At 41.1% G+C, this 14,192-nt stretch overlaps 2 protein-coding genes across 4 annotated transcripts in view; one reads left to right on the plus strand and one right to left on the minus strand.

Moving 5' to 3' along the window:
• LOC144247055 (centrosomal protein of 89 kDa-like) overlaps positions 1 to 10,191 on the minus strand; it is a 34,224-nt gene extending 24,033 nt beyond the window's left edge. For 2 of the 3 annotated variants that reach the window (XM_077786288.1, XM_077786287.1), the window contains exons 1-6: positions 9,958 to 10,191; positions 8,164 to 8,270; positions 6,804 to 6,959; positions 4,301 to 4,499; positions 2,956 to 3,058; positions 1,106 to 1,134 (exon numbers count right to left, since the gene is read on the minus strand). In XM_077786288.1, the coding sequence (XP_077642414.1) occupies positions 1,106 to 1,134; positions 2,956 to 3,058; positions 4,301 to 4,499; positions 6,804 to 6,959; positions 8,164 to 8,270; positions 9,958 to 9,996 (633 nt within the window). In that variant the 5' untranslated portion in view covers positions 9,997 to 10,191. The remainder of the gene's footprint in view (positions 1 to 1,105; positions 1,135 to 2,955; positions 3,059 to 4,300; positions 4,500 to 6,803; positions 6,960 to 8,163; positions 8,271 to 9,957) is intronic. The other variant, XM_077786289.1, reaches the window with a different exon arrangement.
• Positions 9,327 to 13,613, plus strand: LOC144247058 (Fanconi anemia core complex-associated protein 24-like). Its single transcript, XM_077786292.1, has 5 exons — positions 9,327 to 9,451; positions 10,935 to 11,086; positions 11,706 to 11,845; positions 12,126 to 12,278; positions 12,868 to 13,613. The coding sequence occupies exons 1-5, from the start codon at positions 9,351 to 9,353 to the stop codon at positions 13,108 to 13,110; spliced, it is 789 nt and encodes a 262-aa protein (XP_077642418.1). The 5' UTR covers positions 9,327 to 9,350; the 3' UTR covers positions 13,111 to 13,613.
• Positions 13,614 to 14,192: the final 579 nt, after the last annotated feature.

The following is a 14,192-nucleotide window of genomic DNA, read 5'->3' on the forward strand; positions in this document are numbered from 1 at the left end:
AAACTTTTGAAGGCATTTCTTTTGTATCAACTACATTGAAGATTGATTTCACTTTTGATAATACACATCTTACCATCTACTCATCTAGATATCATTTTATCAATTATCACTGCCATCAGTCACTTGTAGACACCTAAAAACTCACTAGTATCTTTAGTAGTCAGAAACGTACCATTCTCAAAACAGTTTTGTTTACACCTGACATAAAAGTCTCAAACACAAAGCTTCTTGACAAAACAGGAAAGGTATTCTTCCCACTTGTTAGTTTGTAGAGTAAGACTTTGGACTAATCAATTATGTCAGGTATCTGCAAATCAATTCAAATGTAACATGTTTTTCAGAGTTGATGAACTTTGTTCTTGCTTTACTGGAAAAAATACAGAAGTATTTGTATGTTTTGAGAAGGTTCTTTCACCAGGAAAGAATTACAGGGTCATTTATGCTAATGTATTTACTTGAGGCGAAGGTAATGTAGAGACTTTCTCCATGTTTTTAAACAGCAGTGAAGTTTTGTAAGGATGTGCTGTCATGTAATTTAACACACCATTGATGATACTGTGCGACACCAATGACTAAATGAGACAAAACTCATGAACAATTTCAAAGAAAAAGATATGTGGTTAAGAACCTGTAGAAAAGAAGCTATGATAACAATGGAAGAACTAACTATTTTCATAAACCATCTTCTGGCAAGTTGATCTGAGAAACTAAATTTTTAGGTATTCCTTTTCAAGCTTAAGAAAGCAGTCAGATCAGCTCAAAAAGAAAACTATACAAAAATGCAGTAAAGTCATTTCAGAATTTGTATATTAACAGTATAAGCTATCTCTTGCTATAGCATGTTGTCTCTCATTCTCAGTTTCTTTCTTTCACATGAGGAATAACAGATGACATACTATAAAAAAACTCAACAACTTTTGTATGGCCCATTTACCTACATAGTTGCATTTTTTAAAAAGGAATGATTAGCCATTCCTGTACTCCAAAAGGAAAATATTCCATAGTGGCAATAAATTGGTTTTCTTTTAAGTGACTGCAAACCTATCAGCTTTTTATGACACCCTATTTTCTAAAATGCATAAATCAACCTTTATAAAAGTCTTACCTTTACATTCAAGCCAAGATTTTGGTCTTCTGTTAAAGAAAAACAGATCTTTCAGTCAATTAGAAAAAAAAATTATTTTAAGTCCATAAGCTGTAAGGGCTCATAAGGATATGTATGCACACATGTAATAAATGCAAGGGAGTCCTTCCCAAACCATAGATGCTTTCAAGACCTGCAGCACTTACTGTGTAGAAGAGGGATTAGAAACAGTGCATATATTCTACCTTTTTTCAGTTTAATGCCTTCACTTCCCAAATGGTTATATCAAAGTAACCCTTCCTTCTGAATATTGTTCTCTATGAAATAGAGAAATAAACAGAGTCCACTGAAAGAATACTGAAAAAATTCCTGGGATCCAACATTAATAAAAGTCAGAAAGATACAATTTTTTGCAAATTGACTCAGTTTTGTTTCTTCTTTCCTATCCACTAGCTACAGAGTGCAACCATCTGTAGGAGATAAGAAAAATCTTACATAATAAGGGCTTGACAAGCCTCTGCTCACTTCTATTCATTTCTGTCACTTCAGCTCACCAGAAAGCACTCTGGGAAAGCCTCAGCTAAGGGGATGACAGAAAACAAGTCACATAACCTAAAAACCAAGTCATGTAAACAGAAAACGAGTAATATAACTGGTGTGTGATCACCTCTTGTTTGGGATTCTGATGGGTCAAGGGGACATGTGGACACTGAGTGATCAAAAAGGTGATTGTGTGAAAGAACATGCAAACAGCAACACCTGCAGTGGCAGGTAGCCAATGCATTTTTGTTCTGTTTCAGGAGAATGGAAACAGGTAAGAATTTACTCTCTGAATGCACCATAAAAAGGTCTGGTTTTTTGCAAGAAACCATTTTCCTTTGCAACTGCTATGGGGAGTCCATGTTTTTCCATTCATCATTGCTACAACCATCCTCTGTAAAAACTGTGTTGTCCAGCTCTGAAACTAATTCTTATTTCCCTTTTCCTGATTTGAAAATAACAGACAAGACAATTATGCAAGAAAACTGCTATTACCACTAGATTGGTCTTGCTCTATTGTTATAACTTTTATGTCCACAAGATTCTATTGTTTTAAGAAAATAGCCTTAGAAAATAAGGACACATCCAGTAACAACCCAAATGTCCCTAATCTAACAAAAACTATTTACTGAAAAAAACCTATTTGTGAAGCTTAAAAATTCAGTGCTTAGGTTGATAGCCTGAGACTGATTATCATGTTTTCTTCTCTATTCTGAAAAAACAACAGGACACCAATAATGATCCAATTTTTGTAGAAGGTATAAACAACACTACTACCATGCCATTTAAGTATTAAAAAACTCAAGAAGTTTTCACTACTGTTTTTCAGACATGGCATTTTTTCATACAAGTAAAATAACTGACTAAAATTGTTTTCCTCTATCTCTAGCTTTTTTTTTTTTTAACACTGCTCGTTTCTACGGCTTCTACATTCTTCCGTTTTGTTTTTGGTTTTTTTTTTTTCCTGAACGCAGTAGCACTCCAAAAAGTTCCATATTACAAACCTGACTGCTTCTGGCACCTGTACCAACAAAAGCATAGTAGAGAATGACTGTACTTTACAAGACAAGAGTTCACAAAACCTTCACCCCACACCCTCATTTTACCGTGGCTGACAGTTCATTCCACAGTGAATAGAGACTAATCTTCCCTCTTTATGCAGGTTTTAAATTTTCTGTAACTATTAGAAATCGTGAAGTATTTACTAGTATTTCTTTAACTGCCCTTTTAAAAGGAGTATAATATTACAATATAGTACTATGTTTATTTTATTAATTTTTTTCCCAATGGTATTAAAAGGTATGGATGGCATTTTGACTAAGTTTACTTACCTTCTATTTGCACACTTGACTTATCCACCACCACCTCACACTCAGTTTCATGGGAAGAAACCTCTTTCTTATCAGCATTAGGAATAGGAGATGGAAACTCCTCCTATGTAAGAATAAGACAAACCTCTCTAAATCATGAGATCACTCTTAAAATAGCCCACTGATAGTACCTTGATATCTGTATGACAGATTTAGTGTATTAACATCTCAGTCTCCTTCAGAATTGCTGACTAGTATTTTAAAATAGTAAAATATAAGATTTTTTCTTCTCTTGCTTTCTTGGGAGGACTTTGTGGGGTTTTTTTGTGTTGCTGTTGTTTCGGGCTCTATGTAAATAAAATTGAAACCTTACAATGACCAACGGGAGGCTAGCAAGTATGAAGTGATTAGTTCAAGTATTCTCTGTCACCTTATTTGGTTACAAAGGTCCATGAAATTATTCTCTTTTGCTTGTTTGCTGGGGTGTACATGACCTTGATTATCAACCATTTATCTACTGTATCACTGCTGTGAGAGATTAATGAACCATTGTTAACATTCTCTTTGCTGGTTTTCCCACTGATCACACAAAATGTTTCACATATTTTACTCATTCCCTCTCACCTTTTTTTTTTATTTCTTCCCCTTCTCTCCTCTTAATGTCTCTTCACCTTGGGGTGTTTTATGGATTCTTTCACGTTTTGGGATTTGTGGTTTACACTCTAAGACTGATCGTTCTACTTTACTAGTGCTGGGTTTTTTCTGAAGAAACATTTTTTAAGAGATCTTTTATTGCCTTTTTCCTACTCAGGTACTTCTTCCTGTTAAATTTTTGTCTCATTTTTGATTTAACTTTAAATGTGCCTTAGGAGTGTTAAGTTCATTATTGGCTAAGACAATCCAAAACATACAAAAATTCCCTGGTCTTCAAGAAAAGGTTCAATTATTTTGTTTGATTCAAAATCTTCCCATTTCTGTATAGGTCTGTGCTCATTAGCACAATAGTGAACCATTAACTAAGCTTTCACCATGTATCAGTGCTTTTAACAAACCACCTACTATGTTAGTACCATGCTCAATATAAATTAGTGGACATTTTACAAGACTATGCATGATATTTATATACAATATAATTATGCATGATAATTATATACAATACCAATGTACTCCTAATAACCAGAGAGAAAGAGTCTGTGACAACCAACAAACCTACCTAACTCATGTAAATGAATCACAAAAATTAGCATGCAAAATAAATATTGAATACATGTCTAAAGACAAGAAGAGAATGCAAAGCATCTGAAATATTGACGTGCATTAATATATTAAAACATGGTAAAGGAACAAATGCGTTTAAAAATCTTACCTTTTTAGTTTTGCAGGGAACAGCATAAATAGCATTGGTGCTAAAGCTTCCTTCCCCTTTCTCATTACTCTTAGAGCTGGACTCTGCCTCTTTATCAGCATCTGAAAGATATGTATCCATGTCCTCTTCTTCACCATAACTGCCCGTTACTTCCAGGGACTGTAGAGACCTGTCACAACCATCAAGTCTCCAGTCAGAGCTGCAAAAAGCAATTTAATGCCTGTTTCAGCAGTGCCTACTCTTCAAAATAATTCAACACTAGCAAAGCAGAACCATCAGTCTTAAAATATACACAAATCCAGAGAGACAGACAGACATCTAAGCCTCTGTTAGCTGCAAACAAAGAATGTAGTTGTCTTGCTTTTGAGACAAATTTCAGGAGAAAACACCCTGGAATGAGCATTTCCTCTAAAGAGAAGGTGTCTCTATAGGACATGTGAAAGCACGATGTGAGCCACTGCTATTTGCAAGTTGAAAAGAAGGTAGGTTTATTTTCTGACTCCAGCTTTCTACTTTTCCAAAGGTGACAGTGGACTGGAGAGTGAATGTGCCACCGCTCCAAAGGCATTGGACAAACTACTAGTACATCAAGTTTGTCCACCCCTATGAAGAAATGCAAATCAATAGGTTGCTTACAGAAAGTTGTGTGAGAAAATTCTCGAACAGAATGTAAACTCAGAAGGCTTTAGAAAATCATAAGAACCAGGGCGACAAGAAGGGGCTTCAATAACTCCCTTCTGCCAATGAGAGAAATGAATAACAGGGGGTGAAAGTGAAAAAAAACTGTTTATTAAAAAAAAAAATGAGGATACCTGCAAGGCACAGAACCAGAAAAAAAAAAAAAAAAGCTAAATGTTGAAACTGTGGAACCTCACCCCCCCAGAATCCCCTCAGCAGCCTCGGCTGCCTGCACGCGCCCCTGGCTGCAGTTACGCCTGCAGCCAGCAGGGGCGCTGCTGGCTCCCGGCCGGCCGCGCGGGTGCGATGATTCCTCCACGGCCGCAGGGGGCGCTGTGGCTCCGCGCCTTCGGCCGGACAATGGCGGGCGCAGCCGGCACACGGGGATGGAGACGGCGCCGCCATCGCAAACTCGCAGGAGCAGCCAGCCGCGGTGCCCGCTCCGGACGGCAAAGGGGCTGCAGCAGGAAACCGCAGAGCAGCAAGCCGGAACAGCACAGCAGGCTCCCCTGGGACAGCAAGCAAGAGGCAGCACAAACTCTGCAGCTGTAGATGGACTTTTTACCACCTGGAGGGGAAGGGCAAAACAGCTTCTCCTCAAAAAAGCAGGAAAAACCACGGAGCCACAGCTGAGGCACTGCAGAGGGGGCTGGCAGCAGCAGCCCAGCTCCCAGAGACGGCAGAGGGACCACCCGGGATTGCTGCCTGGAGCTGGCTGCTCCCTGGGCCTGGGCTGTGCAGAGGTCCTGGCAGGCACACACTGGCCCTGGGCTTCCCGAGGGCAGAGCAGCAAGAGGCCAAGCCAGCAAGCTCAGTCACACTGCCAAACCATCATAAAAAAACCCCAAAGAAACCAGCCAAACAAAAAACCCAAACCAACCAACCAAACAAAAAAAAACCAAAAATACTTAGGGAAAGGGAAGGGAAAAGAGGGGAAGGGAAAAGAGGAAGAGGAAGAGGAAGAGGAAGAGGAAGAGGAAGAGGAAGAGGAAGAGGAAGAGGAAGAGGAAGAGGAAGAGGAAGAGGAAGAGGAAGAGGAAGAGGAAGAGGAAGAGCCCAACCTAACAACTAACTAACCAAAAAAACCAACAACAACAACAAAAAAAAAAAAAACCCAACCCAAAAAGCAGCAGGCAAAACCCACAGAAACAGCAAGATCCTTGGTCAGTGTGTCCACTGGAATGAGCCCATGCCCCTCACCCCACCCCAAATTCCCTCCAGACACCCTAGCTTGGCTCCCATTCTTCACAAAAGTCCAGAGGCAGGAAGGACGGGGGCTGAAGCAGGGGTAGCAACCACCCTGGGCAGAAACCAAACCAAACAGATCAAAAACCCAAAATGGTATGGGATAATAAACCATCTCCAGGACAGTGTCTATGTGTATACTCTAAAATAGACAATTAACACTAGTACTACCCTTTCATCTCTATCTTAAAATGTCAGACTAGAGATAGAAGGTTCCTAATTCTACCAAAATGACAGTTTGAAATAATCATTTTAGCAAAAAGGGAATATCTTCCATGTACTTCAAGTGATTCCTCAGTCCATCACATTCTGTAAAATTGATCATAATTGACAAAAATAGTATATGATTTTGCTTATGACTGTTGTACAAACAAAATCTGCCTCTCTGAAGATTGTATATGTGACATCACTTTACAAGAAATGGAATAAGGATTGTTAGACACTTCAGACTGAATTTATGATATGGTAAGAAAAAAGTAAGTATCTGTAACAGCAGGAATTTGCTGTCACCCTTTGGTAAAGTTGATCATTGAGAGATTCTATTTCTAATTAAGGTATCAAATCAGAAAGCATACACTACCCTGTTCTGAGCTCTGTGACTGTTGCATATGGTTCAAAACATTCTTGTTCCAAGAAGGTGGAATCACTTTCAGAAAGGGATCTCTGCCGAGGCTGAGGAATAGCAACAGTGCGCCCTGTTAGTGTTGTTGCAAGGATTGCTGCTGCTAGAGCAGACCTGGAAGAAAACAGAACAGAGCAATGAAGCAATACTGAGGCTTTCTCTGTGCTCCACATTTGATACCTTTTCCTTTGCAAAATGGCTTTGCTACTTAATCAAAGCAAACTGTTCACAGTTAACAAGCATAAATATCACTGAATGCTATGGGACTGGTTATAAACCTCCCAAAGTAAAGCACAAAACAGCTTGCTATTGTAGTGCAGCTATCCAAGAGTAAGGTGCAGTATCTACTGGTTTTCCCAAATCACATCTGTGATAATCTTGGAATATACTGAGCTACTTCCCCAAAATTCACATCAATAATTTACAGTATTTAGCATTCATTTTAGCCATAACAATACTTCCTTGTGTTGTGTTGAAAAGGTTTTCCATGTCCCGCTATTTTGTCTCCATTATTCTCTACCCTAAACCTTTTACTGATGATTCTGAAGTTGTTAATAAATCATGGCACACTGCAAACCAGGACAAGCAAACAGAAGTGCCTATTTGTGTGATGCTGTGGAGTACGGAGAAGGGTATGATGAAAAGGAAAAATAATATCTCTTCCAGAATGTTGCAACTAAGACAAATGAATTGAAATGCTCATAACTGTAAAATGAATGACAAGAACTTGAGGCCAAAAAGAAAGAAGAAATTAGCTAGAATTAAGTAGGAGTGTGACAGACACTAAAAAGGCCATGGAAAACAACTAGAATGTAGAGAAAGCATAGAATAAGAACTGTAAGAAACTACAACTTAAAAATAAGTTGCATTTTTCCAATCCAGCGTGGTGCTACATGTCAGTTTTTTAAGTCCTTGGTATGGTAGCAAGGTTTAATTCATGTTTTTCTAATGAGCCAACACTTCCTGATTTACAGCACTCGTGCTGCTGCAGTCCTACACTCTACTGTAGTAGCCAAATTAAAAATTCCACTAACTTTAAATAGTTAATTCGTCTTTAATTGACTCAGATAAGTGACATGTTCATAACAGTTACTGTCCTGAAGATTTACCATGCTTAGGCGTGGGGAAAAAAGTTCAGAATGTGAAACTGCCCCCCCACCAAAAATATATTCTTTTTATGTAAAGTTTTGTAAATATTGTAAAGACATGCAATTCTTCTAATCAGATTTTTATAGTATGCTACAATATCTGATGAAACAACAAAAATATATAAAAAAAGAAAAAAATAATTCAAAAAATCCCCAAAACCAACACATACCTGGGCCTTTCTGGAGAAGGGTTTGGACTACGAGGGGGAGGGGTGCGGGGAACTGCAGGTTTAGGAGCTATGGTAGCAGCAGGGACCAGGCCATGAGCTATATGTTTCTAAATGATTTAAAATAAAATTAGTTGACTTTAAGCATTACAATGAGAAAAAACACAGAACTGAATGTGCACAGAAACTAACAATGCAAAATAATACAAAAAGGTGAACGATTACATGCAATTAATGTAAACAGAGACTTGAAATGGCATTTCATTCCCCTTAAAATCAGAACACCATGTAAAGCTGGCAAGTTCATTTAACATTTATGAACAGCTGCTCTTGAAGGTTAGAAATGTAATTTACATGAGACCCATTAATGTACATTTTCTATCCATTATATCACAATTTGCAAAACCAGAATTGTAACTTACTCATCTTTTTCCTATAGATATACAAGAAAATTGGACTAGAAAATAACTTTTTTCAAAGTATCGGAATGCTGCTTCAGACTAACGATATTAGTCCAAAAAAACCCTGCCACTAAGTTTTGCAGTCAAAGGTTCAACCTTAATTATAAAAAAACCAAAAAAACCCCATTTTTTTCATCAGCAAGCACAGTAATTTTTTTTTTTTTTTTAATGGTATAACCTTAAATACCAGCTCAGAAAATCAGGACCAGAGTTCCTACAAAAGTACTGTGAAGGAAACTGTATACTGCCTGAGGTTGGAAGGGAGCTCTGGAGATTGTCTAGCTCAGGCTCCTGCTCAAAGCTGGGTCAGCCACAAGAGGGTTGCTTGGCATCCTGTCCAATCAAGTCCTGTGTATCTTGCTGAACCACCCCACAACATTTTATTATTATGCTAAAGATGAATTGTCTGTGCTTGAGTTTGTGCTCATTACCTTTTGTTCTCTCTCTAGGCATCATAATAATAATGAAGTCCATAATAAAGTCCATCACCTTTGGGCAGATTTTACTTTCCTATGGAGTGAAACAGACTAAACTCCTGCTATTTCTGCTACAGATCTTTCCCCCCCAGTTATTCTTTAATTCACTTCAGCACGAGACTGAAGATGTGAATTGGGAAATATTTCGGTTTTACATTAAGTCACACCAAATAATTAAATGGTGCATTAGAAGACGGCCTTTTTACTCAGTCTTGCAAATGCACTGCTCCCTAATTTGGCACGTGTGTCTGGCATGCGCCATTTCGTTTACTACAGGCTGTTGACTGCAGACACGACTACGACTGACCCTACTAAGACTGCCAGGGAACACAGCTGGAGTAAAGTCATCCCACGGTAAGAGTATGACAACGACACAAGATCAATACTTCCGCTGTAGCAACGAACAAAGATTCATTAGTTCAAATACTCTGGAAAAGACGACCCGCACAGCCGCTGACACCCGCACAGCCTTCGGTTGCTCTGAGCCGCCGATCAGAACTTTTCTCAGCTCACTTGACAGCAGAACGGCGCTCGGAGGGCGGCCCGGCAAGCGCGGGGAGCGAGCGAGCGGCGCTGCCAGCCCGGGCCGCGCCCAGCGCTTCCCGGAGCGGAGGCGCGCCGAGGGAAGCTCGGCGCTTCTGAGGAGCCGGCAGGCCCGGCACCGAGCCAAAGGAGCGCACCGGCCCCCGGACACCATTTTATCTCGCCTCGGGCTTCATTCTTCTCCCCGGTTTTCGCTCCAAAGTGCTCAGCGATACCGGCATCAGCCGCAGAAGCCGCCCCCGGTCCCAGCCGCGCACTGAGCCCCGTGTCCTGCTGTCCCCGCTCTCGGTGGCGACGCTCAGCACAGCGATACTCACGAAGGGGCCCCTCCGGCCTCTCCCGAACAGGAACGCCATCAGGACGGGACGGCTCCAAGCACCGCCTCACAGCCGCTTCCCCGCCGCGCCGGACGCTTCGCCCTGGCGACCCGCCTGGAAACAAGGCCAGGGCGGATTTGCTGCGGGCCGCGCTCCTCCAGTCAGCGCGGGCCTTACTCAGCCTCGCTCGGCCGTAGCAACCGCCCCGGCTGAGGCGCCTCCGCTCCTCCGCTCCTCCTCCCGCTGCCGCCGCCCGGCCCCGCGGTCCGGCGGCCCGTGGCTGCTGCGGGCGGCTCCCCCGGGCCGGCGGCTCCCCCGGGCCGGCGGCTCCCCCGGGCCGGCGGCTCCCCCGGGCCGGCGGCTCCCCCGGGCCGGCGGCTCCCCCGGCCGGGCAGCGCCCTGCGGCCTCTCCCCGCTCCCCAGCGCGGGCTCCGCTCCGGCATCCGTTTCGGTGTGCGAATGTGCCGTGGTGCCGGCTGCTCGGTGGTGCTTGTACTTAGATCGTACCTTAGCCTCCAAGGCTTGTTAAAGTCAGAACACCGCGTAAAGCTGGCAAACCTGAAAACAATCTCTCCCAGCAGCTACCTTGTAATAATTGGTCTGGAGACTTACACCAGCTGAGGGATGGAGGTGCCTCTGGAGTTGGCTTTGTAATTCAGGAAGATTTTTCTCCCAGCAAGGGTGGCTGAAGGTATGGAAAAGGCAATGTGGGTTTTTTCACCATCTGTGTGTTTTAATTCAGGCGTTTTTCAGACTGAGCGGTAAAGCGCAAAGTGGAATTTGCAAGCCAGCCCAACAGCCTGTATTAAAGTGAACAGACTGCTGGCTGATTTGATATGCTCACCTTAGCTGTAAGGAAGCTTGAGGAAGGAGGTAGTGCCTCTTCCAGAATATTGCATCCTAAGTTTATGATTAAAATTTATAAGCTTGGAATAGGTTTGTAAAATGCGTTCCTACTTTTCCACATTTCTTTCTAGGGTATATCTGCTACTGAAGGAGGATTTTAAAGGAGGTCTGATGACAACAAAAGCAAAGCTTCCTGTGACAGCAGGATCTATAGTTGTCCCTTACGGGCATGTGATTGGAAATGAGAAGTGGAGAGGGTCAGAGCTAGCCCAAAGGCTACAAGGTAAGCACAAACAAATTGGAAGAGGAAAAGCAAGTCAGGCAAATCATCCCCCTCTATTGCCCAGTAAAGTTAAATGGCTGGAATGCGCTTTACTCTGTGCCTGACTGATCCCATATTTGTGGTATGGACTATGGTAGCAGGCTGAAAGATCCCGTTTGTTTGGCACGTATCTGGGAGATCAGCTCAGTTTTCACAGCTGCAGAGCATTGCAGGGAAGCAGCACAATCTGCTGTTGTGGGGCTTTGCAGATAAGCATCTCCCCTAAGCTCCCTTGAATTTACATCTCTACTCTGCTACCATCTTGCTGGCACAACAAACTAAATTGTGATGATCCCTCCAGAAAAGCATGTGATATTTTTGTTCAAGTCTAGGGTTCACTGAACAGCTCTAGTACTTTTAAATCTGTAGATTGGAACTGCTATTAATTTACATTACTAAAGACATCACACAGTAGTTCAGATTGCTTGTAATAGATTTACTTAAAGGGAAAAAAGGCTTTTAATAAAGTTCAGTATGAAGTCACTAGAATTACTGACACTTCAGGAAGGCTGTGCTGTGAAATAATTGGTTAGTACATATTTAACTACAGTATTTTTTCCTCTAACAATCTCACCCTAAGGGAAAGTTAGACTCATCTTTGAAGATGCCTTGGGACTGGTGGACTTCCATCTTCCAAACAGAACTTGCATTTTACTTATTTCTGAAGCAGATTTGGTTGCAGGGGATGAATTCAAACGAAGATTGGTTAGATTTAGAAATGTAAGTGCTATATAAACAGAAAAGTTTTCATCTGATACTTGTTTATTCCATGCTTCTGAGAACATTCTTCTTGTGGTTTTGTTTATTTTTTTAAATTCCATTGGAGGTGACTTTTTGGGATAATTTTCACCTGGGAACTGAAAAATTCTGCAACTGTGTGATAGTGCTGTATTAAACCTCTGTCCTGTTCCTGCAACTTGTGTTCTTCCTCTGATTTGCTATTAGGCATTAACTTGTCATTAACAAGGTTTTTCCTAATATCTTTTTCATTTCAATACAGGCCAGCAGTCTTAGGGGAATTGTAATCGTAGAGAAAACCCAAATCAGTGATCAGTACTACCTAGGAGTACAAAAACTTGTTGTACTCGAACTTGGAATGGTGTTGCTTCCTGTGGCGAATCAAGGAGAAGCTTCTCAGCTTATTATTCAACTAGTAAGTTTCTGTGCTATATTAAAATATGTGATGTACAGCAAAGCAGGTAGATCTCCCCAGTGATCACCTCATTGCAGAGAGAATACATAGGATCTTAAAGGAGCACAGCATCATTTGAATGTAAGGAGTAAATCTTCTGCAACAGTGATACAGTAGTACAGTTCAGTGTGAAGAAGGTTCATTTGGGAACAAAGAAAAAAGGCTGAAGAATATAATCCTGGATTTTTAAAATGTAATCTTGTATGAGGTGCCACTAGGTCGCATTAGGCAACTATCACTGTCAAAATCAACTTGAAATTTTGCTTTCTCTAAGGTTAGGGAAACTGTTTTTAAATTGTTTCTCGTTACCCATTCTCTGATTGCATCCAAAAGGTGACAGAAACAATTGTTTTCATTTGTTGTTGCTGTTAAGAAATTGTTCCTTAGTAAGGTTTTGTCGAAGCGCATCCGATAAGGGATGGAGGAGGGAGCTTGCATGTCCAGCTTGCTAGCGATTGCCGTGAGCTGTGCAGGGGTGACGGCCGGTGCCAGCCTGGCCGCAGGGCTCTGGCGGCAGCGCTGGGGTCGCTGACAGCTCTCTCCGCTCCAGGTGCGGGAGCAGAGCAGGGACCGCGGCGCCAGCCCCTTCCTCGGCAAGCAGCGCGCCCAGCTGCCAGAAGCCGCGGTGCTGCAGGCGGTGCAGCGCATCCCCGGCGTTGGGAAAACAAAAGCTCTGCTTTTACTGCAGCGCTTTGGAAGCATCCACCGGCTTTGTAACGCAGCCATCCGTGAGCTTGAGCAAGCAGTTGGACAAACAGTAGCGCAACAAATTTATACTTTTTTACATTCCTGACGTGCATGAGCAGTGGTATTTTGCAAAATCAAATCTTGTTTTTTTTCTTCTCAATTATAAAGGTTTGGTTTTAATAATCACATATTATGCCGATTTCTGTAACTGGACTCTGATGCTTCTTTTTTTTACATCTGCTCAGTTCATATAGATTAAGCTGTGCAAATTGCCTTGGAAAGAAGTCTGTATTTTGCATTTATCTGGAAGAAATAAAAACCAAGAGAGCTGTCTTTTTCAACATCTGTATTTCAATATGGAAGAGCAATCTGCTTGCTTACTTTGGTCTACCAGAAGAAAAAACCACCATATGAATATGTGCATAGTAACTTCTCAGTAACTGGAAATAGGTTATGTGTGTTTAAAAAGTTAGCATATATTGCTTTAGAGTAACACCTTTGATTTATAACTTTTTGGAGTTCCTTTGGAAACTCCTACTGGAATACAGGTTTGACTTCATGCTATTCAGGGTAGTTAATTCTTATTAAAGTAGCCATCCATCTGCAAAAGTCTCAATGATCACTTTATTATTTTGCCCCCCTCATCCCTGCCAAGGATTTTCGGAATCATAGAGGAGCTTTGAGAAGTTTTGATGAAACACAGTGATTGAATTAAGAAGTACAACAGCAGGCTAAATATAAGCAATACTAATTTCTCAAATCTGTGAGAAATTTTGTACCAGTTCATCTAAGTAGCAAAGGATTAATAATTTATATAAAACATAAAGATTCAGTAAATCATCAAGTTAAGATCCTACTTGCTATTACATTTTCAGACATTATGAGTTAGCAGCTTTGGAACTGCAACCATCAGCATTTCAAATGTTAAATGTATTTTTAACACTGGTTAAGACTGCATAAGAAATTATAGAAGGTCACCCTTTTGCAAAACTTACCTGTGCATGTGTAATTTGATGTATGTAACATAATGCATTATGAACATCAGGTTTGTATTGTGCAATTTTATTGCATTAGGACAGCACAAGCTGCATTTTATTTCACCTTCTCCCAACAAAGTCACTGACTAAGAGTTGCATTTCCATGGCAAAGATCTGCCTTTTGAGAAACTTCAGACACAGAAATACCATT

The sequence above is a fragment of the Lonchura striata genome, chromosome 13 (genome assembly GCF_046129695.1).
Source record: "Lonchura striata isolate bLonStr1 chromosome 13, bLonStr1.mat, whole genome shotgun sequence".
Lineage (NCBI taxonomy): Eukaryota > Metazoa > Chordata > Aves > Passeriformes > Estrildidae > Lonchura > Lonchura striata.

What these genes read in the sequence shown, in the direction of transcription:
- LOC144247058 (XM_077786292.1), top strand. Translation starts at nt 9,351, where the DNA reads ATGCGCCATTTCGTTTACTACAGGCTGTTGACTGCAGACACGACTACG. An exon ending in TGGAGTAAAGTCATCCCACG is followed by an intron (nt 9,452 to 10,934) that starts GTAAGAGTATGA and finishes ATTTCTTTCTAG; the next exon opens with GGTATATCTGCTACTGAAGG. An exon ending in CTCAGCTTATTATTCAACTA is followed by an intron (nt 12,279 to 12,867) that starts GTAAGTTTCTGT and finishes TCTCCGCTCCAG; the next exon opens with GTGCGGGAGCAGAGCAGGGA.